Source organism: Blennius ocellaris (genome assembly GCF_963422515.1).
Source record: "Blennius ocellaris genome assembly, chromosome: 24".
Lineage (NCBI taxonomy): Eukaryota > Metazoa > Chordata > Actinopteri > Blenniiformes > Blenniidae > Blennius > Blennius ocellaris.
Genome location: NC_137673.1, coordinates 7,296,741 through 7,324,712, shown reverse-complemented (window position 1 = coordinate 7,324,712; position 27,972 = coordinate 7,296,741). Strand labels below are relative to the sequence as shown.

At 44.9% G+C, this 27,972-nt stretch overlaps 2 protein-coding genes across 2 annotated transcripts; both read left to right on the top strand.

Moving 5' to 3' along the window:
- Positions 1-104: 104 nt before the first annotated feature.
- On the top strand, positions 105-27,915 carry LOC308147468 (uncharacterized protein). The gene is made up of 12 exons (XM_080519609.1): positions 105-159; positions 12,029-12,233; positions 13,000-13,077; positions 13,722-13,895; positions 18,433-18,488; positions 19,023-19,140; positions 19,266-19,322; positions 20,196-20,506; positions 23,889-23,981; positions 24,071-24,152; positions 24,246-24,358; positions 25,806-27,915. Exons 2-12 carry the CDS (start codon positions 12,095-12,097, stop codon positions 26,013-26,015), a joined length of 1,431 nt encoding a protein of 476 aa, XP_080375735.1. The 5' UTR covers positions 105-159; positions 12,029-12,094; the 3' UTR covers positions 26,016-27,915.
- Positions 14,331-17,932, top strand: LOC308147755 (uncharacterized protein; the record flags this gene model as incomplete). Its single annotated transcript, XM_080520085.1, has 4 exons — positions 14,331-14,409; positions 15,038-17,335; positions 17,464-17,667; positions 17,760-17,932. 4 exons carry the CDS (start codon positions 14,331-14,333, stop codon positions 17,930-17,932), a joined length of 2,754 nt encoding a protein of 917 aa, XP_080376211.1.
- Positions 27,916-27,972: the final 57 nt, after the last annotated feature.

Sequence of the window (27,972 nt, the reverse complement as noted above, 5' to 3'; positions counted from 1 at the left end):
CCAGACGTCTGCGTCAGCATGGCACATGCCCCTCTGACTCTTCTTCTTCTTCTTCTCCTCCCCGCAGAAGCTGCTGCCTCCCCCCCCCCCGCCGCCGTGCAGACGAGACGCCGGACTGACCGCTAACCCCCCCCTACCCCACCAACCCCACCACACCAGGTAAGACGGGATTCCAGGGTTCGGGGTCGCGTTACGAAGCGGTAGGTGTAGGTTGTAGGTGAAGCAATGAAGCTGATGTTGTGATCAGGTAGGGGTGGGGGGGAGCGGGGGGGGTTCCTGTGTTTTCACACGAAAACGCATCAGGTTTGTGTTTTCGTTTCAGAAAAATACACTATCAACAAAAAGAGAACACACGGACATTCTCGCAGACAGACAATCAAGTTAGATTGTTGTTACGGCGACTGTCAAAATAAAAGTACCAAGTCCTAGGAGAATATGGACATGATACCTACGTTCTTATTGTCCGCCTACTGAGCATGTGCAGAACTACTGTTTGCTTCTATTTGCTAGCGTAAGAGCAGTGTTTCCTGTTGAGTGTTTTTGAAAAGTCGCAAAAGATAAGGTTTTATTTATATATAAACTTGCGTTTTCTCAGTTCCCACAGAGGCAGACTTGGAATGTTTTCAAAAAGTTGTGTTTTTCCATGAGATGAAGTTGTGGCATTTTCAAAAAGACATTACATTTTCCTGTTTCCCCTAGCGTTCAGAGCATTTTTGAAAAATTGGGTTTTCCCTTGTCGATATAGAGCTTTTTTTCAAAACTTTGCTTTTCTTTTTTACATGGATTTTAGAAAACGCTCCGTTTTCTAAAAGTTGCATTCTCCCCCATTGCTGTAGAGTCTGAGCATTTTTGAAAAATTTGCATTTTCTCCACTTCCACAGAGCCAGACTTGCAAAACCTTGCATTTTTCCACGGCTTTCATTTAAATGAAGTTATGGCATTTTCAAAAAGTTCCATTTTCCTGTTTCCCCGGGAGTTCAGAGCATTTTTGAAAAATTTGGTTTTCCCTTGTCGATATAGAGCTTTTTTCAAAACTTTGCTTTTCTTTTTTACATGGTTTCGATGGAGTTGGAGCGTTTTCTAAAAGTTGCATTTCTCCCCCATTTGCTGTAGAGTCTGAGCATTTTTTTTTTAATTTGCATTTTCTCCACTTCCACAGAGCCAGACTTACAAAACGTTGCATTTTTCCACGGCTTACATTCAGATAAAGTTGTGGCATTTTCAAGAAGTTGCATTCTCCCCCATTGCCACTAAGTCGGTGTTTTCAAAAAGTTGCCTTTTTCTCCCATTTTCCCAAGAGATCAAGTTTCCACTTTGAGAGGCTGTTTACAAAACCCCTTGTTTTGTTTTTGCCTCACTTTTATCTGCTCCCTCCATTTTTTTTCTCTCTTTCCTTCAAGTATGATAAACATGCCTGAAAAACAAGACGACGTAATTGAGAACTGATGTAATTTATACAAACGGGGTCGAAAAACACAAAAACAGCTTCTTTTTTCCCACCGGCTCATTCAAACCATGAACGATTACATCTATTTATACTTTTTGTTCCAGCATTTTCGTGGAAAAAGTCAAGGCTGACCCAAGATGGAAGTTTTCGAAAATGCTACCACTGTGCCTCTGTGGAAATGGGGAGGGGGGCAACTTTTGAAAAACGCTTGGTCTTCATATGAATGTGAGAAAATGCACATTTGAAAATGGAATTTAAAAGTGCCAGTGGGTTACAATATTATATTATTAATTGTTTTATTATTTTAAAAAAAAATTATAATTTAAATTCGAAAATACAAAGTAAATTAGTGAAACAAATGAATGTAATGAGACGGAAAGAAACAGTTTTGGCCATAAACAAGTTTGAACTTAAATAGTTTTTAATCGCCATATAGAAACATTAAGAAACCGAATCTGAATTTTTTTTTTTTTTTAATTTTGCACATTTCTATTGCTTAACAAGTGTGCAGCTTTATAAAACACAGCTCATATGCAGCTCCCTTTAAAAAAAAAAAAAAAAAAAATGCATATTTTTCCTCAATTGCTGCATTCCTGAAGGTCATAGTTATTAAAATCTGTCCCTCGGGGCGTCACTTTCAGGTGTGTGTGCTCGCATGTCGATTGAGGTGTGTGTGTGGGGGTGGGGGGGTCATGGAGACCAGCACCTGGCGCTGAATCCTTTGCATAACCGAGAAGGAGAAAGTTTGTCTGAACATGTCCGGGGGGGGAGTAGAACTACGAACTCTGCTCAAGATGAGGCATAAGGGCATGTAGTACACATGCCAGGCCTGTAGGGGGCAGTGTGACTCGCCGAAAACGCAAAAGAAAACATGGTAGCACAGAGAAATTGAAGAACTAGTCTTGTATGTACGTCTGCAGCGCCACCTGGAGCATGCCGTCTGCCATTGTTCCACAGATTTGCACGTTTCCTGGCCGTGGGTTTTAAAAATAAGTCATATTTGACAGTGGGGAAAAAATCCTCTGTGATGTTTCCCGTCGCTTCCTTCCACAACAGGAAATGAGTTTCTGGTGGAGCCCGGCCCGAGAGATTTAATGAAAAAAGTATTAAAATAACTACATCCCGAGGCTCTTTTTAATTCTTTGTTCGTCTTTTCGTGCTCGAAAAAGTCCGTTTCGGGCTCGCGATGTATTTTCCTGGAAATGTTCCGTTAAATTTGGAAAATTGGGAATCCTAAATGTTCGTCACATGGATTCTCCATGTTTTTAATCCATTTGATCCTGAAAAATAACGGGCTTCTTTCCACAGAGGCGGATTTTGAGCATTTTCAAAAAGTTGCATTTTCAAAAAGTTGCGTTTCAGGGATTCTTGTCGTGTAAACGGACCCAAAAGCACAATGAAATATAATTTTTTTTCCCCCACCTGAAATCATTGCCATGTAAACAGGGCCTAAAACGGACACTGCAGGAACTGAATGTTATAATAAATAATGGAAAGGATCAGGATTTGTACGTTTCTAATAATTCTGTAAACGTCGTCTCTTGTCCGAGAGTCTCGTCGTGATCAGATGGAGGGAAATGAGTCACGACTCTCAACAGTCGTTCTCCGTCTGAAATGATCCGCTGCCCCCAAATCCTGCAGGATAATGACTCCTCAGCACCACCCGCCACCCCCACACCTCCACCTCCCCGTGGCTTTGATATATGGGGTGTGTGTGTGTGTGTGTACACACGCTGAAAGAGGCTGCCTGTATGAATTATAGATGGAGTGTGTGATGGGGTGGGGGGGGGGGTCCAGACCAACCACAGCTACTCTATGACCACAAATCAACTCTCTTAATGCGGACTTTTCTTTCTTTCCTTTCTTTTTTCTTTCTATCTTTCCTTTTTTCCTTCCTTCCTTCTTCCTCCTTTCCTTTCTTCTTTACTCCTTCTTTCCTTCCTTCTTTCCTTCTTTCCTTCCCTATATTTTCCTTACTCCTTTACGTCTTTCCTTTCCTTCCTTTTTTCCTTCCTTCCTTTCCTTTTTTCCTTCTTCCCTTCCTTCCTTCCCTCTTTCTTTCCTTTTTTCCTTCCTTCTTTCCTTCCTTCCTTTCCTTCCTTTTTTCCTTCCTTCTTTCTTTCCTTTTTTCCTTCTTTCCTTCCTTCCTTCCCTCTTTCTTTGCTTTTTTCTTTCCTTCTTTCCTTCCTATCTTCCTTCCCTTCTTTCCTTCCTTCCTTTCTTTCCTTCCTTCCTTCCTTCCCTCCCTCTTTCTTTCCTTTTTCCTTCCTTCTTTCCCTTTTTCCTTCCTTCATTTCTTCCTCCTCTCTTTCCTCCTTTCATTCTGACTGGTGGGAATGGTTTAGACTGGAACCAGCAGGGGGCGGTAGTGCAACATTCTGGATGAAAACTGCTCTTACCCCCAAAAAGAGAAGAGGGAACGAGTCTTTTTTTTTTTTTTTAATCCACACACGTGTTAAATCTTTTTAGCATGTCCTTTTCGAGACGATGTGACCCTGGGGGGAGAAGACGTTGGGACGACGCCTTCGCTTCTCAGTTAATCATGTTATTTGGCTCGATTTTAATGTTTTTTTTTTTTTTTTTTATTTTGTCCCCGTCCCGTCTGGATAATCAGATTCTGAACCGTCCCTAAATCAGCGCAGTGAATCTGAGCCAGAGCGTCATGGAAACATCTCTTATCTCCGCCGTCGCCCCGCTCCAAGGAAACTTCATCTCTGAGGCCTTTTAGCGCCGGATTCATTTCCTGTTTGCCTCGTCTCTGATGAAGAAGACAAATCTGTGGATTAGGGCAGACTCTGACCTCCTTCCCCGCCCCTCCTCCTCCTCCCCCCCCCCCCCCCCCTCCTCCACCTCCTCTTCTTGTTTTGCCTCTGGTTTGACCCACTTGGCCTCCTCCTCCTGGGAGAAGTTAAAAGTCAGGACGAGTCGACAGCCGAGGTATTTCCCCGGCACAGCTCCTGTGTGAAGATCCTTCCCTGCGACGGTTAGAAACTTGCCACGCTCCCCTTGTTTCCGCTCGAGACTGGAGCTGTACATCTTTTACTCGCTCATGTCTCCCGCAGGAGACATAACTTCCTGTTTGACCATTTCTCCTAATCCTCTTAGACGTCCATTTACCCCCGTCCTTTGCTCAAGGCCTTTAAATTAGAAGCTAAACTCACACGGTTTTACTGATGACGTCATTCACATTTAACTGTCAATGAAAAGTTTGAAGTAGTGTTGTTAGTACTCAAGATCCACATATTCAAGATCTTGGACTTGACATGGTCTTGGCCTCTTAAAGACTTGATCTTGGGAGGCTCTGGTCTTGGTCTTGACTTGGTAACGGCCCCTAAAATACCAAGACTTAAAGTCTTGGTCTTGACTCTGTCTTGGGATGCTCTGGTCTTGGCCTTGTCTTGGTCTTAGGATCCTCTGGTCTTGGTCTTGACCGAGTCGTGCTCTTGGTCTCGACTTATTCTTGGGACACGCTGGTCTTGACAGAGTCTTGGTCTTGTGATGCTCTGGTCTTGGTCTTGACTTGGTAACGGCCCCTAAACTACCAAGACTTAAAGTCTTGGTCTTGTTTTGGTCTCGGGGGTGATCTGGTCTTGGTCTTGACCAAGTCGTGCTTTTGGTCTTGACTCTGTCTTGGACTTGGGGTCCTCTGGTCGTGGTCTTGACTGAGTCTTCAGATGCTCTGGTCTTGGCCTTGTCTTGGTCTTAGGATCCTCTGGTCTTGGTCTTGACTGAGTCTTGACCGAGTCATGCTCTTGGTCTTGTCTGATTCTTGGGACACTCTGGACTTGACGGAGTGTTGGTCTTGTGACGCTCTGGTCTTGGTCTTGACTTGGACCCCTGAAAGTTTTACAATTTACAAACAACAGATATTTGTGGATTTTCCCCATGAAAAGTGGAAAACGATACCATGAGCACTAGTTTTGTGACCAACATTTTGGAAACTTTTTGCCTTTTAACAGTAACAATGGCTAAACATCCGCCCTCCTTAATGGACGGTCAACCTGAATTGTGGATAAAGTTGCGTTTCATAATGAGAACGAGAAGTCGGACATGAGAACGTCCCCTGTATGTGCCTTTAAGTGGCCGTCTTTCCTCTCGCTTCCTGCGTTTTCCCCCCCTCTTTCAGTCCCCTCTCATAAATCTGCCTCCTTCCTGTTTGGAGAGTGTCTGCTGTCTCTCTCTGTGTGTGTCTGTTTTCTGGACCCCCCCCCCCCCACCCCCCCGGACAGGCCTTTCACACCGCTTTAATCTTAACAGGATGCTCTGTGTTGTACCTCCTTATAATCCCAAAAGCAGAGCATTTCTGTCTTTCTTGGTGTCTGGCTAAAGGCTGGACCCCCCCCCCCCCCCCTGCTGGCTCGACACCAAATGGACCGATCCAAGAACTTAACTATTCTTTAGTTAAGATTATTTCACCTCGGAACCCCACCCTACCATCGACAGATTCTAAAAGTCTATACCCAATAGTCCCACGCCGGTTCCAGCGACGTTATAACCCAATCAGACCGAAGCTTTAACCTCTTTAAAACGCCATTTCCTGTGTCGCTGCTCTCTGTCATGACCCGATTGGGGAAAATGATGCACTTATAAAAGGAAATCGAATAGTGTTAACTTAGTTACGTGGCAACGCAAACTGTGTTCCTGTAAACATGTAGCGTAGCCCTACAGGAACATTTTCAAGTCAAAGTGGCAAACTTTTGTTGCGTTTTGGTCGTGAGTTTACATGACAAAGGTGCTCAGAGCCATTTAAAAAAAAAATTTTTTTTAAACTGCTGCCAAGGTGAAGCTTTTTGAAAATGCTCTGTCTCCATGGAAACTGGGAAGTGTTGTAAAAACGTGACTTTCTGATAACGCTCTGTCTCCATGGAAATGGGAGAAAATGCAACTTTTTGATCATACTTCAACTCTGTCTCTGTAGAAATGGAGGGGGGGGGGTGTAACTTTTCGAAATCTTTTGGACTTCCAATGGTAACTTTTTCAAAATGCTCCCAATCTTTCTTCGTAGGAATCATGGAAAACACAACTTTTTAGTAATGCTCCGACTCGGAGCCTGGAAACTGGTTGGGAGTATAACGCAACTTTTCGAAAGCCTTGGCCTGCATCTCCATGAAGACGGCAACGCATACTGAGCTCACGAGTGTCGGATTTTAAAACGACGAGGCGGCTGCAGTCGGACGCCGCCACATAGATCTCTGATTTCGGGCCGACGCCACACAGTTTGGCGACGTCCTCGCCGCACGTCCCTTCGGGGTTTGTTTTTTTTAAACTCGCTTCATCCCCATTGATCAGGGAGGACAGCTTGTTCACTTCAGGCAGGTGAGCGAACACGTTGGCGGGGGCGCTGAAGTCTGGCGGTGGGGAGGAGGCACTCTCGGCGATGTGCTGATGTCAGCATGCTGACGTGTTGACGCATACCAGGACTAATGGTTTCCCTCTTCACTGAGGTCAATGAACGGCCGGGGAGGAAGAGAACGGGGGGGGGGGGGGGGGGGTCCAATGCGGTTGGGCCTTTTGTTTACAACCGTGTGTGTGTGTGTGTGTGTGTGTGTGTGTGTGTGTGTGTGTGTGTGTGTGTGTGTGTGTGTGTGTGTGTGTGTGTGTGTGTGTGTGTGTGTGTGTGTGTGTGTGTGTGTGTGTGTGTGTGTGTGTGTGTGTGTGTGTGGTTGTGTGTGTCTATATATATATATGTGTCTATATACATATATATGTGTCTATATACATATATATGTGTGTCTATATATATATATATGTGTGTGTATATATATATATATGTGTGTGTATATATATATATATGTGTGTGTATATATATATATATGTGTGTGTATATATATATATATATGTGTGTATATATATATATATGTGTGTATATATATATATGTGTGTGTATATATATATATATATATATATATATATATATATGTGTGTGTGGTTGTGTTTGTGTGTATATATATATGTGTGTGTATATATGTGTGTGTGGTTGTGTTTGTGTGTATATATATATGTGTGTGTGTGGTTGTGTGTGTGTGTGTGTATATATGTATGTGTGTATATATATATGTATGTGTGTGTATATATACAGATTTAAATACACAAAATTAACACTATCTTGTAGCATATGTTGATTAAATCGATAAACTTTTTGCCCAATATATAGATACAATTTATTAAAAAAATAATAATAAAAAAAAGTGAGTCAATCTATCCATGTACACACACTTGCCTAGACGGTGAATAAAATAGCATCAGTATATCTAATATACAGATTAAATGCACACACAATACAACTTCGCATGCAAATGTAAACGGATTTGGTAGACAAAAAAATGCAGTCGGTATATAAACGGTACACATGAGATAACGCGAGCACATATATTGATTGAGTATGCTACAAAAATCACTTTTATACCGAACTTTAAAAAAAACAACATTTAAATGACAGTATCGTCTGCGTATATCAATATACCAGCAGGATAATTGAGAAGGAACTAACATACCCTGCAGTGTAAACTAATATCTGTTTTTCTTTGTTGTAGTTTTGTCCCAGTATTGAAACCTCCCCCTCCCTCCCGTCCTCTACCGCCACCATCCAGGCCTTAAATGACACCCAGGAACCAGCTCTCGCTTGTATCGATGCTTTAAATGGCTCGGCTCCCATTAGCCTCCCCCCCTGGGGGTGGGATGCGCCTGCAGGATCCGCTGACCTATTTCTGGATCCATAACGTGGTCAGAGCCACCGTCCTCTTGACAAACCAGCGCCGGCACGTCCTGCTGTCGCCATGGGAACCGGGACAGCCGCGTCGGGGGGGGGGGGGGGGGGGGGGGCATGCATGCACCTCTAGGATGAGACGTATTCAGCCAAAACCCACAGAACTCCGACATTTGTAGCAGAATCTACCGACTGAAATCTTTTTTTTATTAAACATTGCAAAGGCCTAAGATTAAACTGAGTGTTTAGAATAATCCGAGTGCTCCTCTAGCGCTGGTATTACGGTACCCAGTCAGACCCTCCTGCTTCTTGCAGGCTGTGCTGGAGCTGCAGCCCCGCACTTCATTCACACGCCACTTCCGCCCCAAGTCCTCCACGCTGAGTCAGCGGAGGCATTAATCCGCTCATCGGCTGCTGGATGTTGGCGCGTATTATCCCAGACCCCCCCCCCCCCCCCCCGCGAACATCACTTATTCCCATTTTGATGCTACGAAACAATATTCAGCTTTTGTGATCAATTAATCTGCAGGATGTCGTCTCGCATCGGTATGCTTGTCGATATTTGCACATAAATGTATGATTTTTTTTTTAATGAACAATCATTGATGTGAAGATTTTTTTGTTGATATTTTTAAGATTCAATTTTTAAATGTTGTGCCTTTGAGCACATTAACTTTGTTTCTATTATTAGTTAAAGTAGCTCATGTGAGTTCCAGGCTTCAGGTTACGTCATTATGTTTACATGACGGGAGGAAAAGAAAAAAGGAATAAATAGAAAGTACATTTAAAAAAAAAAACGGGAAATAAAGAAGACAAATGGAGAAGTGAAATATAAAGGAGGAAAGGGAAAATTAAAGTAAAAAGGAATGGGAATAAAATAATAGAAAAAAAGGGTAAATAAGCTAAAAAAAAAAAAAAAAAGTGAAATGAAAGAAAAGAGGGAAATTGATACAAAAAATGGGGAAAAAAGAAAGGAAAAAAAGTAGAACAAGAATAAACAACAAAAAAGGAGAATTAAGTAAGAAAACTCAATACTGATCTGAATTTACATTTCATACTTTTGTATTGTATTAAACTAAATAAGTGGAAATTCTTAACAGGAAAAAAAAAATCAATTAAACCTGTATTAAAAAAACAACAACTTTGGCTTTAATTTGACTGAAATTATTTACATGTAAACATGTAAGATGTTGGGTTATAGGAAATCGAGATTTTGAAATGTGACTTTTAAAGCAGACACACACACACACACACACACACACACACACACACACACACACACACACACACACACACACACACACACACACACCCTCTCCCACAGAGGATTAAGGCCAGGTTGGCCTATCGAGGCTCCATCCTCCCTCTTAAATGGATGCTGACATTCCGACGGGAGCGGCGGCGCTCCATGGAGGCGTGATGTGTGACCCAGATTGGGGGCGGGGGGGGGGGGGGGTCTGGGTGGGGGTGGGGGACCCGGATTAGGGCCTGGGTGGGGGCCGTCGGTGGGGAGGAGGAGTGAGAAGCAGGTCTGCGAGAGTGAAGGGAGACAAAAGATAGACACGGCCACATGAGCCACACCTTTGGCGAACACAGTTCAGATGTGATCGTGTCTGACAGTCCGATTTTTTTTTTTTTTTTTTTACTTGTCAAGTCATTTCCAGACCGTCTAAATCCAGGCGTCTGTAACCTGCAGCTCCGGAGACACATGTGGCTCTTTATTTTCTGTTTTCGCCAAAAATCCCATCTGCTTTGACTGGCAAAGTTGTATTTTTTTCCCCATCAATCGTTGTCTTTGCACATTGTTCCTGAACGTTCCGCATGTTTTAATGTACTTTTTTTTTTTTTTCTTCCTGAGCTGAACTCTGTGATCTTTTTCACCTTGCCTCTTAAAGAGACAGGCACACAGAATAAACATTTAACTTTAGTGTAATTATTTTTCAACTTTATCTTATTTTATTCATTTTCGAAAGGACTAAAATAGGGTTGTAACATTTTGACGTATTTTTTTTTCCTTTTTTTTCTTTTTTAAATAACCAAAATGGTTAAAAAAAAGTTGTGTAAAAACTGGTGAAACCACTAAAATCGGGTACAAAAACAGCCGTAGATATCGTGAAATGTTCACATTAAGACACAATCGAGTCGGAAAGATCCAAATTCGCCCTTTTTCTTTGTAGGCGACGGAAAGGGAGTGACGGGAGAGGGCGGCGTCAGATCATGTTAAGGGTGACAGGATGTGCCTGGAGAGCAAGGTCTGGGGAGAGGGCAAGCATCAGGGGGGGGGGGGACAGAAACAAACAGCTTGCGGCTCAGCGTTGAATGAAATATAAATATTAGTAACTCGGCTGATCAAATTGTGACGGGGGGGATGTAAGGGGACGAACAGGTTTGGATCATTCGTCACCTTTAGACTTTGAAATTGTGGCTTCATGGTGAGATTTTGTTCAATTTCCATCATCTTCAGCACGAAAAAGCTTTTTAAGAAAGTGCTATTTAACCAGTCGAGATGAAACCGAGCAATGGGTTTTGACGCCGACTTTCAAGTTTTTATTTGCCTTTTTGCCCATGAAAATGTCTATTTTCCACACAAAAAATGCCACTTTTATTGGTGCAAAATGCAGTGAAATGTTCCACACAAAAAAAACCTGTTGCATTATGTTTTTTTTTAACACCCTGGGGGCGTGGCTTCGACGCTAGCGCGAGTTAGCGCTCATGGAGCATCACCAGTATCTCTGTTTTTCCTTGTGCCTGCAACAATTCAGAAATAGATGGATGTTTATTGCTTTATACACTTTGGCCAGCCTCTTGCGATTTTTTTTATTTTATTTTTTTTTCCGGTTTCCGACCCTCAACGTTCGACGGCCTCGATGTACGCCGCTCAAAGTTTTTTCCCCGTCGCTGCTGGAAGCCGGGTGAAGGTCACTTCCAAAAAGCGCCTTTCGGACGGCAGTTTTCTTCCTTAGCAACAGCTGGGACCAGACTCTGGCTCTCTCTCTCTCTCTCTCTCGCTCCCTCTCCTCTGATCCTCGCAGACAGCGAGCCTCCGTCGCCATCGCCATGCGGCGCTGCACGGAGGGAGGGAGTGGCAACGTGTTGAGATGTTAAAGTATAGCCTCAAACGCCACTCTCTGAAGATTCCAATGGGGAAGCATTAAAAAGGCTCTTATAAGATTATCTTGCTCTCATATCAAGACGGCAAATACAACAGAACTCTATTTTAAAAAATATATATAATTTTATTTATTTTTTTCTCGTGTCCAGACAAGAGAGTATGGGTGGGGATTGTACCTGGTTGGCAGGATAAAGGGAGGAAAGGGGACAGAAGTGGGCTTGATGATCTTTTTTCTGATGAAATTAGCCTGCAGCTGCCAGGTGATAATGACCCCTCCACCCCCACCAACCTCCGCCCCCCTGCTATTATTACTCTACCTTTTGCTTGATGTCTCTGTATTTGTGCAGACATTTTTTTTTCTTTCTATTCTGAGTGGGCCATGCCTGTCTAACCCATCTGCCGGACCCCCATTAGACCTTTTGTGGTTGCCACGGTAACAACCTCCTTATCCGTGGAGAGGGGGGATATGAAGGGTGTGTTCAACCCCGTCCCCCCCCCCCCCCCTCCCCTAATTTACTGCGGCAGATCTGATGCATGCGTTTCAATTTTCACATGCATCTTCTTTCTAAATGCTTTTTCGTGGCAGAAATCTGCAGAAAGTGTGATTCTAATTCAATTTGCGACAACTGGTGTCAGAGTGAAGACAAAGGGGATGAACATGAGCTGGCGCACGTCTCCCTCTGCTGGCTGTTTTGTGAACTCCACCGTTCGTGGGGGAAATGAATTCCACTGACCTTTTTCTCCCCTCCTTTTCCTCCGCCAGATACAAGCCGTCCCCCCCCCTCCTTGGATTTTTTTTTTTTTTTTTTTTTTTCGTGGTTTCCCCAGCATGGCAGACGGTCGGCAGCCGGAGGAGCGCTGGAGCGAGAACGGCCAGGAGAACGGCCAGAACGGATACTCCACCTACGGCTCGGCGTACCGGGAGAACGGATACCACGGCGGGGCGGCGGCGCACCCCGGAACGACAGGTGTGGTGGGGGGTGGGGGGGGGGATGCGTGGCGAGCGTGTGAAAGGGGAGCGCTTAATGGCGAGGGCTTGGCCGGTTAGCGCCCCCCCCCCCCCCCCCGCGGTGACTTGGTACCCAACGCCAATGCCCAAAATGTTAGCAAGTCGTTAGCATGGGTCGTGAGTAAAGAACAGTACGTTAAAAACGTTGGCAACGGGAGAACCCGTGTTGGATTGCTCTGACGGTGACCGTCGACCGTAGAACACAACTTTCTGAAAACGCTTGGGTCTAGTAGTTTCCATGGAAACGGGGGGGGGGGGGGGGGGGGGGGGAGGGGGCAACCAATAAAACGGGGTGGAGGTGGAACACAACTTTCTGAAAACGCTTGGGTCTAGTTTCCATGGAAACGGGGGGGGGGGGGGGGGGCGCAACCAATAAAACGGGGTGGAGGGGGAACACAACTTTCTGAAAACACTCGATTCCCATGGAAACAAGGGAAATGCAACTTTTTTGAAAAGGCCCTAGTTGTCGTGACTCTCAGGGCCATAGTCTCCTGGGACTTGATGTACTTTTATTTTGACGGTCACCGTAGTAACAATCCAACTTGATCATCATATAACGTCCCGCCGTGGAAGAGTGGGGCGTGTCCAACGGCGTTTGAAAGATCGAGAAGAGAGGAGGGGTGGGGGGGGGGATCAAAATGCACCCATGTCCCTCCCATCCATGTCTCGTGTCTCCCCCCCCCTCTCTCTCTCTCTCTCTCTCTCCCCCCGTCTCTCTCCTTTAGCAGTGGATGACTCAGCCAATTTGCCTCCCTCCCCTCCCCCCTCTCCCTCCGCTGAGCAGATTGGGCCCGTGGCACAAGGTACACACACTTAAACCACGGTGACGGTGTGAATGGTGGTGGTGGGTGTCGGGGGGGGGGGGGTAATAAAAGAAAAAACTTAGCGGCAGCCTCGCCTCCTCTTTCTCCTAATGGTTGGATCACATGATCACCTGTCCAAAAGTTCTCACCTCAAGTGTGTTTTTTTAAATGTAGTTTTTGTTATTTAAACCTCTATTTAGCTTCCTAGCATAGATTCTGTTAAGGAAGAAAAAAAAAACACACACACAGCTTGCAGCCTGCCACCGGAGTCCTTCCTCTCCATTGTCAGCGTCCTCTCTCATTCTGTTTAAATCACTCCTTTCTCTGTTGTCGACTCATTTGTGTGGAATCATTTAGTTCAGGGGTGTCAAACAGGTTTCAGTTTATTATGAGTCGGCTGGACCATCAAATTGGAAGTCTTTCTCAACGTAGGTGATTAAAATGTCTACATTTTTATCATCCAGGTAAAGAAAAAAAGTTTAAATGTATAGGTTATAATGACAATTCAATACTCGAGATATTCGAAATGTGTCTGACACCCCTGATCAACATGGTCCAAATCCTTGTTGCGTCTCCATCTTGTGACCCATGTGACCCCTCTGTCCTCCACATCTCATCCGTGTGTCTCCCGTCCCGGCTTAAAGACAAAATAGAGGAGGAGAAGGAGGAGGAGGCTCCAGAGGACCCAGTGACTCATGAGCAGCCAGGAGAGTCGCTCCTAGAGCAGGCAGATTATCTAACAGAGCCCCAGGCTTTGGGCTGCCAGCAGGCCCAGACACCTGAGGCCCAGAATGGAGGAAGCCATCAATCACAAAGAGGTGTGTGTGTGTCTGTGTGTGTGTGTGTGTGTGTGTGTGTGTGTGTGTGTGTGTGTGTGTGTGTGTGTGTGTGTGTGTGTGTGTGTGTGTGTGTGTGTGTGTGTGTGTGTGTGTGAGAGAGACTGGCCTTCCTCTGCATGACCCTTTGTGGTAAAACAACAAAATTGTATTGCAACTCTCTTTGGCTTCTGCTGCCAACTTTCCTGCAGCTTTGTCGTCCTGAAATCCTTCAGCTTTTCTTTTTTTTTTTTATTCTTTCTTTTGTTTTTGCTTCAAGTACCTGACGGCGTGCAAAAAACGACCCGACTTAGCATTTTGTGCTTCCTCATGCCAAAGACATAACCATTCGCTTCTCATCGGAGTGACATCAAAACGCCCGATCAACCGTGCCGTTGATCATTTCGCGCACATTTTGTATTGCCAGCTACTTTGCAAATGCAGATATCGCCGTCCTCAAACTGTCGAGTGTCGCTGGAGTCGGTTGTCTTATTTTCTGTGTCGGACGGGTTGCTGGGTCAGCGTGTGTAAAGATGACGCTGAATGGGGGCTTCACAAATGTATTTTGTGTGTTTTATACATCGGTTGTACATTGTTTTACGTGTTCTCATGCCATCGCAAAGCAATGGTTACTTGTGTTTTCCTATTGTTACGAGAAAAAAAATCCTCTAAGCATTTCCACTGGATCTCCATCTTATTCTCAGATCAACTCAATAGAGGCGCTCATTACGTAACCATTACGGTCGATCTATATCGGATACGTCCACCTTGCTTCATCACAAGGTTGCCAGACCCTCGTTGATCTGCGTTGTCCTGCAATAGGAATGCAATCGAGTTGTGTGCCATGATTTCTCCTCATCTTAACATCATGCGATTCATTCCTTCATTCCAGTTCTGCACGCTACCTTAAGACGCTGCGACCCTCCCCACCCCACCCCCGCCCCCGCGTGCTGTTGTGGGCTGCCACAAAATACACTGCGCTGTGTGTTTTGCTTGATGGCGGAGCTCCTGTATCTATGTGCGGGCAGCCTCGGCTTGGCTGTATTGGCTTTTTTTTTTTTTTTTTTTTTTTGTGGATGCTGCAAGCTTTTTTGAGCTAATGTGACTCGACGCAAAAGGTTGTACGGTATCCTTCGACCTCCCAGCCCAGCCAGAAGAGGGCGGTGGCGGCGAGGCCAAAGAAGGCGAACCCCACGGGGAAGAAGTCTCCTCGAATGAGCCGCCACTTCCCACTGGGAAGGAGAAAGAGCTCTTTGACACGTCCTCAGCCGAGCCAAGTGATCAGTCCAGAGAGGACGAAATAGAAGATACCACGAAGAGCCGTGTGCTTCCGGAGGAAACGCCATCAGACGTTGAGGCCGACAGCACTTTGAGACCACAAATCAATGAGGAAATGATGAATAAGGAACGGGATAGTGATGCTAAATTGCTTGAGGCGTCTTTGGACGACGTCCAGGAAGTGGAAAAAAGTCCAGAAACGATCAAGCCGTCCGGTACTTCCGTAGAACGCGAGACAGAAGGATTAAAAACCTACTTCGAGACGTCCACAAAAAGCCAGGAAGAGGATTCGCCGCACGCGCAAAGCTATTATGAGCTCAGCAAAGCGGCCGGGACAAGTGGAGGACAAGAAAAACATGACGAGCATGAGGATGGAAAAGCCGAGAGATCTTGTGGTAGAATCTCGCTCGAGCAAAGGAGTCTGTCCCTGAGCGTCGCTATTGGTTCGACGACAAAGGAAGATAAGGCGAAGGTTTTCGCAGGAAATTTACGTCCGATTAGTGGGAGCTTTGATGAATCAGATATCTACCAGTCAGCCTCCCCCATGGAGAACACTCCCCCTGTTTTTCCTGTTGCCGCGCCGACGACCCCAACAACAGGAGAGACCCCCCCTGGGGCAGAAGCGCCTTCACCGCCTGATAAGGACACGTCTGGTCTTGAGGAGTCGGGAAGCCTCTCTGAGATGTTGGACCTGGCTGGAGCGCTACCACGTCTATCTCTGGAGAGGAGGGAAATCGACCAAAGGCGGAAATCGGTGCCAGCCAACGTCTCGACGTTGGTAGGGAGTTCTTTGGCCAAGCTCACCTTAGCAGACCAAACGTCAACCGGCGTGGTGAGGGAAAGCCCTCTGGAGGAACTGGGCTACTGCGTCTTCACTGAGTACCCTGGGCCAATGCCTTCTCCAGCCGACGTGCCAAGCCCCGGGGATTCTCCACACCAGCGTTTCCCTTCGGTGGAGGGTGAAGTGGAGGAGGATCCTAGAAAGGTACAAGAGGCTTATAAGGAAGTCGTCCCGGAGATCTCTCCAAAACCAATCGTAGACAAGAAAGGTTCACCAGTCAAGAGTTCCCTGATTCTCGAAAGAGCCGTACCGAGCGGAATGAAACCAGATCGCCTTCGGATCCCGATGACTGGCTCGAAAGATCGACTGAGTGAATTCCGCTTGGAGACCGGCTTGCCCGGGGATCTAAAAATTCAAGCAATCCCAGAAGTAGATGTCGAGAAGGACCCCTCAAGAGAGGCTTCTCCCATCCCACCGGACAGCTCATTTACTTTTTGTACAGCAGAGACTGGAGATGTTCTTCCCCTGACTCCCACCACGCCCAAGTCCCCAGACGTCGGTCCCTTAGAAGCCCAAATCACAGTCGGGGAGACCAAGAAGGACGTTTTACCAGAAGACATTATAGAAAGTGAAGCAGAAGGGCAAACAGACATTGAGGAGCAAATGTTAAGACCCGAAGATCGAAAGGGATCAAAAGAAAGATGTGATGCACCTTCAATATTGTGTTTGGAAGAAAACACACAAGAAGGCGACAAAAAGAAGCAAATGAAGCGTCAGACTGGCGAACACGTACACGCTGAAAAACCTCCCGATGTCCAGATTGTGCTCGCTTCACCCGAAGCCTCGCCGATGCCTCAACTTCCCTCCCCGGTCATCATCATACCTCAAGCACAAGCAGACGAAGAGGAGGACGACATCGAGATAGCCGAAGAGCCTCAAGAGATGATGGAAGATGCCGGAGAACCGGTAGAGCAGAAGCTGCAGCGGGTGACCTTGACGGTTGGCGATCCCACGCTGGACGACGAAGAATGGAGCCACAGTGCCCAGAACAGCGACGACTGTGAACCCGCGACCGACAGTTCGCACTTATCTCCGTATTCGGACCACGAGGTGTTGCGACTAACTGAGGAACACGACAAAACTGAAGAAGACGACCCTAAAAGCAGAACCAAAGTACGCGAAGGAGTCAAGGATTGTCCAATAAGTGAAGGGGTTGAAGTCAGAGATGATGAGAAGATGATCTTCAAGGATGAAGACGTCGAGACCGGTGAAGAAGTGGACGACGCTTCTGAAGTGGTCTGCCCGAGCACTCAGGCACCCAACGACGAAACCTCTATGGACGTATCCATCCTAGATACAGACAGTGGCTGGATGGAAACTCAAGGTACCTAGAAACTTTTGGTTAAAATGTAAAGAATTCAATTGTTTGTTTGTTTGTTTTTTAATAAAAACTTAGCAAAGTTTTCTTGTAAATATGTGGATTAGCCCTCATTTGATTCTTCTCCACTGCAGATGATGACAAAAGTCTCATGACCGAGCAAATTGAAGCCCTTCCTCAGACCCAGAGTTCTATCAGCACACCTGTGGTGGCGGTGGACAGACCCGCTAAACGGGACCCGGGCAGAGGAAGGGGCCGTGCCGGGACCCCTGACTATAAAGTATCCCGCAGGGTACCGGGCCAGCATCCGCCCAAAGACGAGACCAAGAAAAAGAGAGGTTCACCGGACGTCTCGTCGAAGCAGAATGTCTTGTCAATGCTGTGTTCATTTCGCCCCCGGTATAATCCTGTCTCTCCTCTCTGCCGGTAGGCGCGAGGAGGGCTGATCAGAATAAGGGGTCAGCCCTCCAAAGTCGCTCTCCGTCTCGAAAGAGCGGAGCCAAAGCGGCGGCCAGGCATCCCAGGCCCGCTCTGCTTCACGGCCCCGCTAGACGCAAGGCCACAGGTGAACACTTGTCACCGGGGAACCGGCGCCATGAATAGAGAGAGAAGACGGGCGGGTGCCTCGAGTAGAAAGCTGGAAATTTGGCAGTTGGGGGGGGGGGGGGGGGGGGGGATTTGTGAACGACACAGACGAGTCCAGGGGTTTTTACTCTCTATTGATGGCGTCTTGAAGGAAACATGCAGGTGCACTGTAGCTGGCAAACATCATGTGCTTGGTTTTTTTTTTTTTTTTTCTTTTCTTTACTCATTTGTCCACAAATATATAAAGTACTTTCTGTGCTTTTGGCTTCATATTCATGGGGTTTTTTCTTTCAGCTTTTTCGATATGACGATACGAAGTCCGGTTTCTAACCTCTGAGGGTTGCGTGTGTGTGTTCTGATCGGAGTGTTTTACTAATCTCCTTCACCTTCAAAATCTCTTTACTGTGGTTTCAGGCAGTCTGTGCATGTGTCACATTTGGAAAATGTCTCCCCCTGCTGGTGCATGTGCAGCACTACAGTGTGGACAACTTTTATTTTTTATTTGGTTGCTTTTTCAGGAATTGAGCACCATCAGCCTCTGAGCGTGGCCCACCAGTCCAGGGAGCGCACTACCGTAAGTAATTCAGTACTTTGTAATTTGACCCCTGCCTCCCGGCCGTCATTCTTCCTTTTCTGCATGTCCGCATCCTTTCTCTTTTCTTCTCTTTGTGTCTTCAATCCGTCTTTGCATGCCAGTCTCGTCAGAGAAGAAGTGTGAGTATGCTAACAGAAGACTAATTAAAAAAATACATATATTTTTAAAATCTGCACGTTCTTCACTTTCGCTTTTCCACTCATCCTTTCTCGCACCGTCGTCCCTCCGTCCCGCATGCGCCCAGAGCCCCACAAGGGCCGTTCTGTTAAAGATGGCAGTGCAGCGCCAGGGCGCCGCCGCTCGCCTGCCCCCCCGGCCCGGCTCTGCCTGCAGCCTTAAGCGGAGCCCCCTTGTGGAGGCGGAGCTCTGCGAGGTCCGCCCCTCCTCTGCATGCTCCCGCCCGTCCCCTCTGACTAAGAAGCGTGCGGAGAAGGTAAAGCCGGAGCGAGGCCGGGGACCGTCCACGACGCTGATGATGATGATGCTGATGATGATGAGTATCTGTCCGTGCAGGAGCGAGCGTACCGCAGCCCGGAGAAGAGGTCGTCCCTCCCGAGGCCAGCCAAATCCCTCACCCGCCACATCCCAGCCGCCGAGCAGGACGACGCCCACATGCCCTCCCGGCCTACCTGTAAGACGACGCGCACTCTTTCCAAGAACCCCCCCCACACCCCCCCCTCCCCCTCCCTGGCTCTCCTGTCCGATTCCCTCTCCTTCAGTCATGAGCTTCTCCGTTCTCCTCCCTCCCTCTCTAAGCCATCCGAACCGAATCCAGAGCGGACAGCCGGCCTGGGAGAGCCCCCACTATGGCAGGTAGCCCACCTGCAGCTCCTACTAGACTGCTCACACCCCCCCGCCCATCAACATGTAGCCTCGGGGGTGGTTTTTATTTTGTAACCTTGTAATCTGTCGGGATTCTTTCATCTCACTTTGGCTTTATAGAATAGAGTGTCATCATTTCATACCTTATTTTAAGTCGTCTGCAAGGATCAACGCCTCATCTGTCGTCTCGTTCACCTGCTCGTTTAAAAGCTCGTGACTTTATTACAGGATTGTTGATTCTTCCCAAAAAATAGTCCCATTAATGGTCCTCCAGTTTTGTCACCGTCGAGCTTTTGTGGTCGCTGGAGCAGAATCTCACTTTATATGAGCGTATCTAAAAAAAAAAATGTCTGACCATAATGTGAAAATATGTGGCATTATTAACCAAATATGACCGGATTTAACCATATATCACTATACATGACCATATATGATCACATGATCTTTTTTAATGTGTGAACTTTGAGATTTTTTAAATGAAGTGGATTCATAATAAAATTTATTATTATTATTATTATTATCATTATTATATCTGACTACATTTGAACAAATATGACAATATCTCATGATACATGGCCATATATGGACATATATAACCATATATGCCCATGTTTGACTATACATGACCATGTATGGACATGTAGAACATATATGCCCATATTTGACTATACATGACCATATATGGACATATTTCACTGTATATTAATATATCTGACGATAGATTTACATATGACCATATATGATGCTCATCATCGTCGTCATCATCTTCGCATCCTGACCCAATGTGTCATTTTTCATGTTTCCATTTATTTAATTTAATAAAGTCTCTCTCTCCCCCCCCCCCCCCCCCCCCTCCCCCCCCAGGTACAGACTCGGCTCGCTCGCGGTCGGTCCGCAGCGGCACCTCCACCCCGGGCTCCACCGCCGTCACCCCCGGCACGCCCCCGAGCTACGCCTGCCGCACCCCCGGCTCGCGCACGCCGGGCAGCCACACGCCCAAGTCCTTCAGCGTGCTGCAGGAGAAGAAGGTGGCGGTGATCCGGACCCCGCCCAAGTCGCCGTCCTCCGTCCAGAGGCAGCTGAAGGTGCTCAACCAGCCGCTGCCCGACCTGAAGAATGTAAAGTCCAAGATCAACTCCACCACCAACCTGAAGCACCAGCCGAAAGGCGGACAGGTGAACCACATCGCTTCAGACCCAGACCTAAAACTTTAAAGTCCTAGTGAAATGTAAAACACTACTTTGCAAAAAACGATAGTTGGGGTTCTACTTCTAAGGTTTCTCCGACTCTGTCCCACCACTGTTGTCGCATATCAAAGGTTTTTGAATTTTGAATCTCCAGCCGAGGAAGTCGGGGGAATCCTTCTTCGTGAGCGTGGCGTCAAGAGTTGTGCAGATCTCGATCTGTTGTGTTTACATTGGCTTGTTTCCCTCTTAAATATCCAAGTTTTAACAGTGTTTTGAAGTTCTAGTCGGTCTTTTATGAGCCTTGATGAAAGATTGAGCCTGGAAGAGACCGAGAGAGGAGGAAAGGAGCACAGGCGGCGGGAGCGGCTAGGTGTTAGCTCGCGCGGCTAGCAGCTCACCGCTAACTCGAGCGGCTAGTAGACGATCAAGTAATACCTGGACTCATCTTCAGTGATTCCGCGCAGTCGGAAAAGCGCTTGGACATGATCCAGGAAGCCGGTCGTTCTGCCAAAAGTCAGAAGCCTCAAAGTCTCAAAGGTGAAAACTGGCAGCTGCTGAGGCTGAGGAGACGAGGACGAATGGAGGACGAAGCGTCTTCTGCTTCCTCAAACATGTTCCAGACGGGGTCACCGATGGCAGAACGACACATTCTGTCTTCTTCATCAATCACTGGGTTTGAAACGCCCGATGATGATGAAATATGGTTAAATTCAGCCTCTTCGTGGTCAAAACTCTGATCCTCCATAATGTAAACACAACTTGGGCGTGTGCACAACTCGTGATGTCACTCTATTATTGTCAGAAGCTCCGCCCAGCAGCGGAAATACCGCTGTTTATCGGCTAGTTTCTCACACATTGCCGTGTTTTAACATTTTACCCTTCGGCCAGTGAGCATAAAAAATGTCCGTAGAAGCGACAGCCAGAGTGTTTTGGAGGTCGAATTTTCATTTCACTAGGACTTTAAGCAGTGTAAAATCAAGATAAATATCAAATCAATCAGGGTTTTCTCTGTTTTGTTGACGAAATTAGTGAAAGTGAAGGCAGTGCACCTTTAAATGACACGTGTAGTACTCGAAATGACCACATGATGGCAGCATTTGACCCTAGAAAAGTTGGATTACCTCAATTACAAATTGAATCAATACTGATATGAGTATAGTATTTAACGTCTAGATGTGTATATAATGTTTGATATTGTTTCAGATTATGGATTTTCATACACAGTAGGTGTTGGATGATCCGAGTGCTGCGTCACGTCGGGGCTATTTCACATGCAACGTGACTTTTAAAGTTAAATTTCATTATTTTTTTTACATTAGATTCACCTCCGTAAAAGCATTTTAGGTCGACTTGATGAAAGATTTTCATCTAATAGCTCCAAAAGTTAGTCAAAAAATCTGTTAAAATCTATAATGCTGGGAAAGAATTTCCTTCTGGGACTGAAATTCTATTATATATATATATATATATATATGTATATATGTATGTATATATATGTATGTATATATATGTATGTATATATATGTATGTATATATATGTATGTATATATATGTATGTATATATATGTATGTATATATATGTATGTATATATATGTATGTATATATATGTATGTGTATATATATGTATGTATATATATGTATGTGTATATATATGTATATATGTATGTATATATGTATGTATATATGTATATATGTATGTATATATGTATATATGTATGTATATATGTATATATGTATGTATATATGTATATATGTATGTATATATGTATATATGTATGTATATATGTATATATGTATGTATATGTATGTATATGTATATATGTATGTATATGTATATATATATATGTATATATGTATGTATATGTATATATATATGTATATGTATATGTATGTATATGTATATGTATATGTATATATGTATATGTATATATGTATGTATATGTATATATATATGTGTATATATGTATATATGTATGTATATATGTATGTATATATGTATGTATGTATATATGTATGTATGTATATATGTATGTATATATGTATGTATATATATATGTATGTATATATGTATGTATGTATATATGTATGTATATATGTATGTATGTATATATGTATGTATGTATATGTATATGTATATATGTATGTATATATATGTATATACATATTTAGAGATTAGTACTTATGGAGGTGTTAAATTTCCTTTATTTCACCAGAAATGCAATATATTGCATACATTAGAATATTAGCAAATATTATTATTAGTGGTAGAATTATTGTTACTTAATATTTATTTTTGATTGTAAACTGATACCACCAATGGTAAATACAAAATATTCATAAAAATAATAATTATATAGTTTATAAACAAAGTAAATATTAGAAGTAATATAATACATCTAAAAACGGATATTGATAGCAATACCAATGCAAACATGATGAAATTTTGTTATTTTGACAACATCTAAATGGAAAAAAAAAACCACAAAGGATTTTTGTGTTTATTGTATATTTTTTTATTTTCTTCACTAATAAATTCCGACTGTAAAGGATAAAAAAATAAAAAATAAGCGTGACTTTAGTTAATATGTTGGGAGTTTCCAGTAATAAATGATTGTAGAATGTAGAATAGATTAGTCAGAATATTTTCATCACTTTATTTTTTGAATGAGTGAAAGTTGTTTGTGTGTGTGTGTGTGTGTGTGTGTGTTATCCCTTCCCTCTCGCTCCTATTCTCTCTTTTTGATTCCCCGAACACAACCTAGTTTTTCTTTTTCAATTCTTACGACCAAACAGTTGGATTAAATCTCGTATATGTGTATATTTTTTTAATTCCAAGCAGATTACACAAATAATCCAGACAGCTGGAACATATATGAAATGTCACATTGTGATTTTTTTTTTTTTTTTTTTAATGTTCCTCCTCCACTCCTATCCTTTATTTGGGTCGTGTTGCAGTCGCACGCCGAGGCACATATAGTCTTTCTTTATTACTATCGTTTTGATTTTAGGTTGAAATTTTAACCGAGAAGCTGGACTTCAGTCATGTTCAGTCAAAGTGCGGCTCCAAGGATAATCTGAAGCACACGCCCAAAGGAGGCAATGTATGTAAGCTTTTTGTTTGTTTTTTCTCTCTCTCTCTCTCTCTTTTTCTTTCTCTTCTCCTCCTTCTCTTCTACACGTTCATCCTTTTCTCTTGTTTGGATGAAGCGGTTTAATGTGAACTGGGTTCAGGTGTCCTTTTTTTTTTTATCCTTGATTATCTACGACAGCAGAAGGCTTCGTTCGTCTCTCCGATTCGTTTTTTTTTTTTTGTTTGTTTAAAAAAAAAAAAAAAAAAAAAGAAAGAAAGTGCGGCTCTGTCGTCTCCAGGTCATGATCCCGAGCGTTAAGCTGGATTTCAGCCACGTCCAGGCTAAATGTGGCTCGCTGGATAAAATCCAGCACATGGCAGGCGGGGGGAACGTGAGTGACTCGGCCGGGAAATTCAGGATATTTGACTTGAATTCTGCACCAAGGACTTGATATCGGTACCTTTTTTTTGTTTTTCTCAGATTCAAATTCAGACCAAGAAAATCGACTTGAGTCACGTGACGGCCAAGTGTGGCTCCATGTCCAACATCCGCCACAGACCAGGTACGATGGCGCGCTGACCCAGAACACCCCCCCCCCCCCCTCTCCCCCCCCCCCCCCCGCACGTATCTCACGCGGTTCTTCGCCGTTTTCCAGGCGGCGGTCAGATACGCATCGACAACGTGAAGCTGGACTTTAAGGATAAGGCTCAGGCCAAGATCGGCTCCCTGGACAACGCCACCCACACCCCCGGCGGAGGAAACATCATGGTAAAGACCGAAACGGAGTTGCCGTGGAAACGTACAGATGTACAGATATCACTCTTTTAACATACGAGTATTAACCTTTAGCTACTTGCCGATACCGAGTATCGATACCAGTACTAACCTTAAGCTACTTGCCGATACCGAGTACCAATACCCTACTAACCTTTAGCTACTTACCGATACCAAGTATCGATACCAGTACTAACCTTAAGCTACTTGCCGATACCGAGTACCAATACCCTACTAACCTTTAGCTACTTACCGATACCAAGTATCGATACCAGTACTAACCTTCATCTACTTGCCAACACTGAGTACCGATACCATTACTTACCTTTAGCTACTTGCTGATACCGAGTACTAACCTTAAGCTACTTGCCGATACTGAGTACCGATACCATTACTTACCTTTAATTACTTGCCGATACCAAGTACCGATACCCTACTAACCTTTAGCTACTTGCCAATAACAAGTACTGATACCAGTACTAGCCTTAAGCTACTTGCTGATACCTAGTACCGATACCAGTACTAACCTTTAGCTACTTGCTGATACCAAGTACCGATACCAGTACCAAATACCAATACCAGTACTAACCTTGAGCTACTTGCTGATACCGAGTACCGATACCAGTACTAACCTTTAGCTACTTGCTGATACCGAGTACCGATACCAGTACTAACCTTTAGCTACTTGCTGATACTGTGTACCGATACCAGTACTAACCTTTAGCTACTTGCTGATACTGTGTACTGATACCAGTACCAACCTTTAGCTACTTGCTGATACCAAGTACCGATACCAGTACTAACCTTTAGCTACTTGCTGATACCCAGTACCTATACCAGTACTAGCCTTTAGCTGCTTGCTGATACCGAGTACCGATACCAGTACTAACCTTTAGCTACTTGACAAAACAGACTACCAATATGAGTACTGGCCTTTAGCTACTTGCTGATAGCAGATACCTATAGTTACTTCAAATACTGAATACCGATTTGAGTACTGCCCTTCCATACAGAGTACCGATCCGTTTGCGGACCGTTAGCTACTTGCCAAACACTGTAGCTAAATGCTAGTACTCGGTACTGGCATTTAGCTACTTGTCGATACCAAATACCGATACAAGTACTAGCCTTTCGCTACTTGCCGATACCATCAAATGCCATTACTCTCTCCATTTGTGACACTACACAAGTTAAGAGTACCTTCACAAGCTAAGAATGGGACATTCTGGCGAGACAACCAAGCTCCGAATGTGAGCAACTTTTTTTATTCGCGCAAGCAGCGCCGGCGTTGGCACCGGGCCAGTCAGCTCTCTCGTGTGGATCAGGAGAACCCGGGGCGCCAATAAGCAGGAAGTAGAATCCCCACGCGCGAATTACACGCGAATTTAGGAGGAAGCGAGAAAAAGTGCAGAAGCGCTGACTGAACCCGTCCTCCCACCAGATCGAGAGCCACAAGCTGACCTTCAGGGAGTCGGCCAGGGCCCGGGTGGACCACGGGGCGGAGATCGTCGTCACCCACTCCCCCGGCGTGGAGACGGGCGGAACGTCCCCCCGCCTGTCCTCCGCCGGCAGCATCAACCTGCTGGAGTCGCCGCAGCTCTCCACGCTGGCCCAGGACGTCACCGCCGCGCTGGCCAAGCAGGGTTTATGAGCTGTGACGACCCCTCCCCCCACCCCTCCCTCCACCCCCACACTCTCCTCCCCAACAGGTTGTAGTTGATTGACCGTCTTCGTCCATCAGCCGTCCTTTTAAAAAAAAAAAAAATAATAACGGGAGGGGGGAAAAAAACCTTGAAATCTTCAAAAGTCACTCCCGTCTTCATCCCTTTTTTTATTCCGTTTTTTTAATGTTTTGTTGTAGAACGGTTGAATGCTGAAGGTTTTACGATTGTAAAGGGATTCTTTTTCTTTTTTCACCACATTCCGCGGGTACGGGGAACCGCTTCAACTCGTCCATTTCGAAATGTCTAAAGGTACCGAGTGCTATGCGAGCTACGTCTGGGAGACGTGCGAGAGACTTGGGGGTTCACGCAACGAGCGAAAACGCATCGTTTCAGAGAAGTTTTTGAAAACGATGTCCGTTTACATGGAAACGGCGTAGTTGGCATGCCAGTTTTTTGTAATGAAGCCGCGCACGCACGTGTGCATAGAACAAAAGACTTACATAAAAAAAGACTTTCAAAAAGTTCCATTGTTGCCCCGTTCCCATGGAAACAGAACAGGCGTTCTCGAAAAAGTATCCACCTTGGGAGCCGTTTCCCCCGTTTACACGGCAACAGAGTTTGAACATAATTCAAAAAGTTCAGTTGTCCCCCGTTTCCATAGAGACGGAGCATTGTCAGAAAAGCTGCGTTTTCCCCTTGGAGACGGGAGTGGGTGCATTTTCAAAAAGTTGCATATTCGCCCGTTTCCATGACGACCGAGTCTGTGCTTTTTCGAAAAGTTGCATTTTCTCTCCGTTTCCATGGAGTTGGACTGTTTTCAAAAGAGCTTTTTTTCCCCTCCAATTCCACGGAAATGGTGTCGGGGTGTTTCTGAAAAGTTCCACTTTGGGAGCCTTTTTCAAAAAGTTGCATCCCCCCCCCACCAGTTTCTATGGCAACAGAGTTGGAGCGTTTCCCTCCGTTTCCACCGAGTTGGATCATTTTCAAAACATCCTTTCTTCCCCAGTTTCCATGGAAACGTTTTGGAAAATGTCCACCTTTTGGAGGCGTTTTCAAAATGGCGCCTCAAAACGCAACAAAAATAGTGCGAACTCCGCTTTCAAACATTGTAAACGGGACCTAAACGTCCAGAAACCCGATGAGCATGTCTGCTAAGATGCCACTTTTTTTTTTGCTGTTGTTGTTGTCGTTGTCGTTGTTGTCGTTGGTTTGTGGGATTAGAACGGAATAACGTCCAGAACGGTTTCTTTTTATATCACTGTAGTGGTTCCAGTTTTGTACATCCCCCCCTCGTGGCTGCTCTGGCTCTTTTTAAAGGCTTTTTTTTTGTTTTTTAAACGTAGCAAACCCGTGGCTAAAACCCGTCGCCTCCTGGTAGATCCTTCGTTTCTCCCCGTTCGGTTCCTACGTTAGCGACAACGCTGTTATGCTGGCATGGCAAATATATAAATTAGATCTATTAGGAGCGATTTTTCTTTTCTTTTTTTTTCTTCTTCTTCTTCTTCCAGGCCAGGGTGCATTCTACTGTGGGACCCCCCCCCCCCCTCCCCTCCCCCGCCTCTATCCTTGTGTTTTGAATGAATTTTGTGTGTAAAGTGTGACGACATTCCGTCTGAACGATCAGCGAAACAGGAAACCGAAGCGAAGAGAAGTTTGGGAGCGTAGATTTCGCCGAATGTGAAGAGAGAGAGAGAAGAGGGAAAAGAAAAAAAAAAAGGAAAATCACCATTGTGACCCCCCCCCCCTCCTCCCTCGCCCGTGTTTTTCTGTGCCTCCCTCCTTCCCTTTCTGCCTGTGTAAGTGTATTTAAAAAATAAATAAAAATACGACCATGTAGATGTGTGCACACTTTCAGATGTTTGAGATGACAAATGCTCCTACAGGATGACGACGACATGAATAAAGAACATTAAAAAAAAAACGTCTCTTATCGTCGCTGTGATT

Bases quoted from the DNA above. Each gene is read 5' to 3' on its own strand.
- LOC308147468 (XM_080519609.1), top strand. From the start codon at position 12,095: ATGGCAGACGGTCGGCAGCCGGAGGAGCGCTGGAGCGAGAACGGCCAG. The intron at 13,078-13,721 runs GTACACACACTT...CCCGGCTTAAAG, and splicing joins GATTGGGCCCGTGGCACAAG to ACAAAATAGAGGAGGAGAAG. The intron at 24,359-25,805 runs GTAAAGACCGAA...TCCTCCCACCAG, and splicing joins CCGGCGGAGGAAACATCATG to ATCGAGAGCCACAAGCTGAC.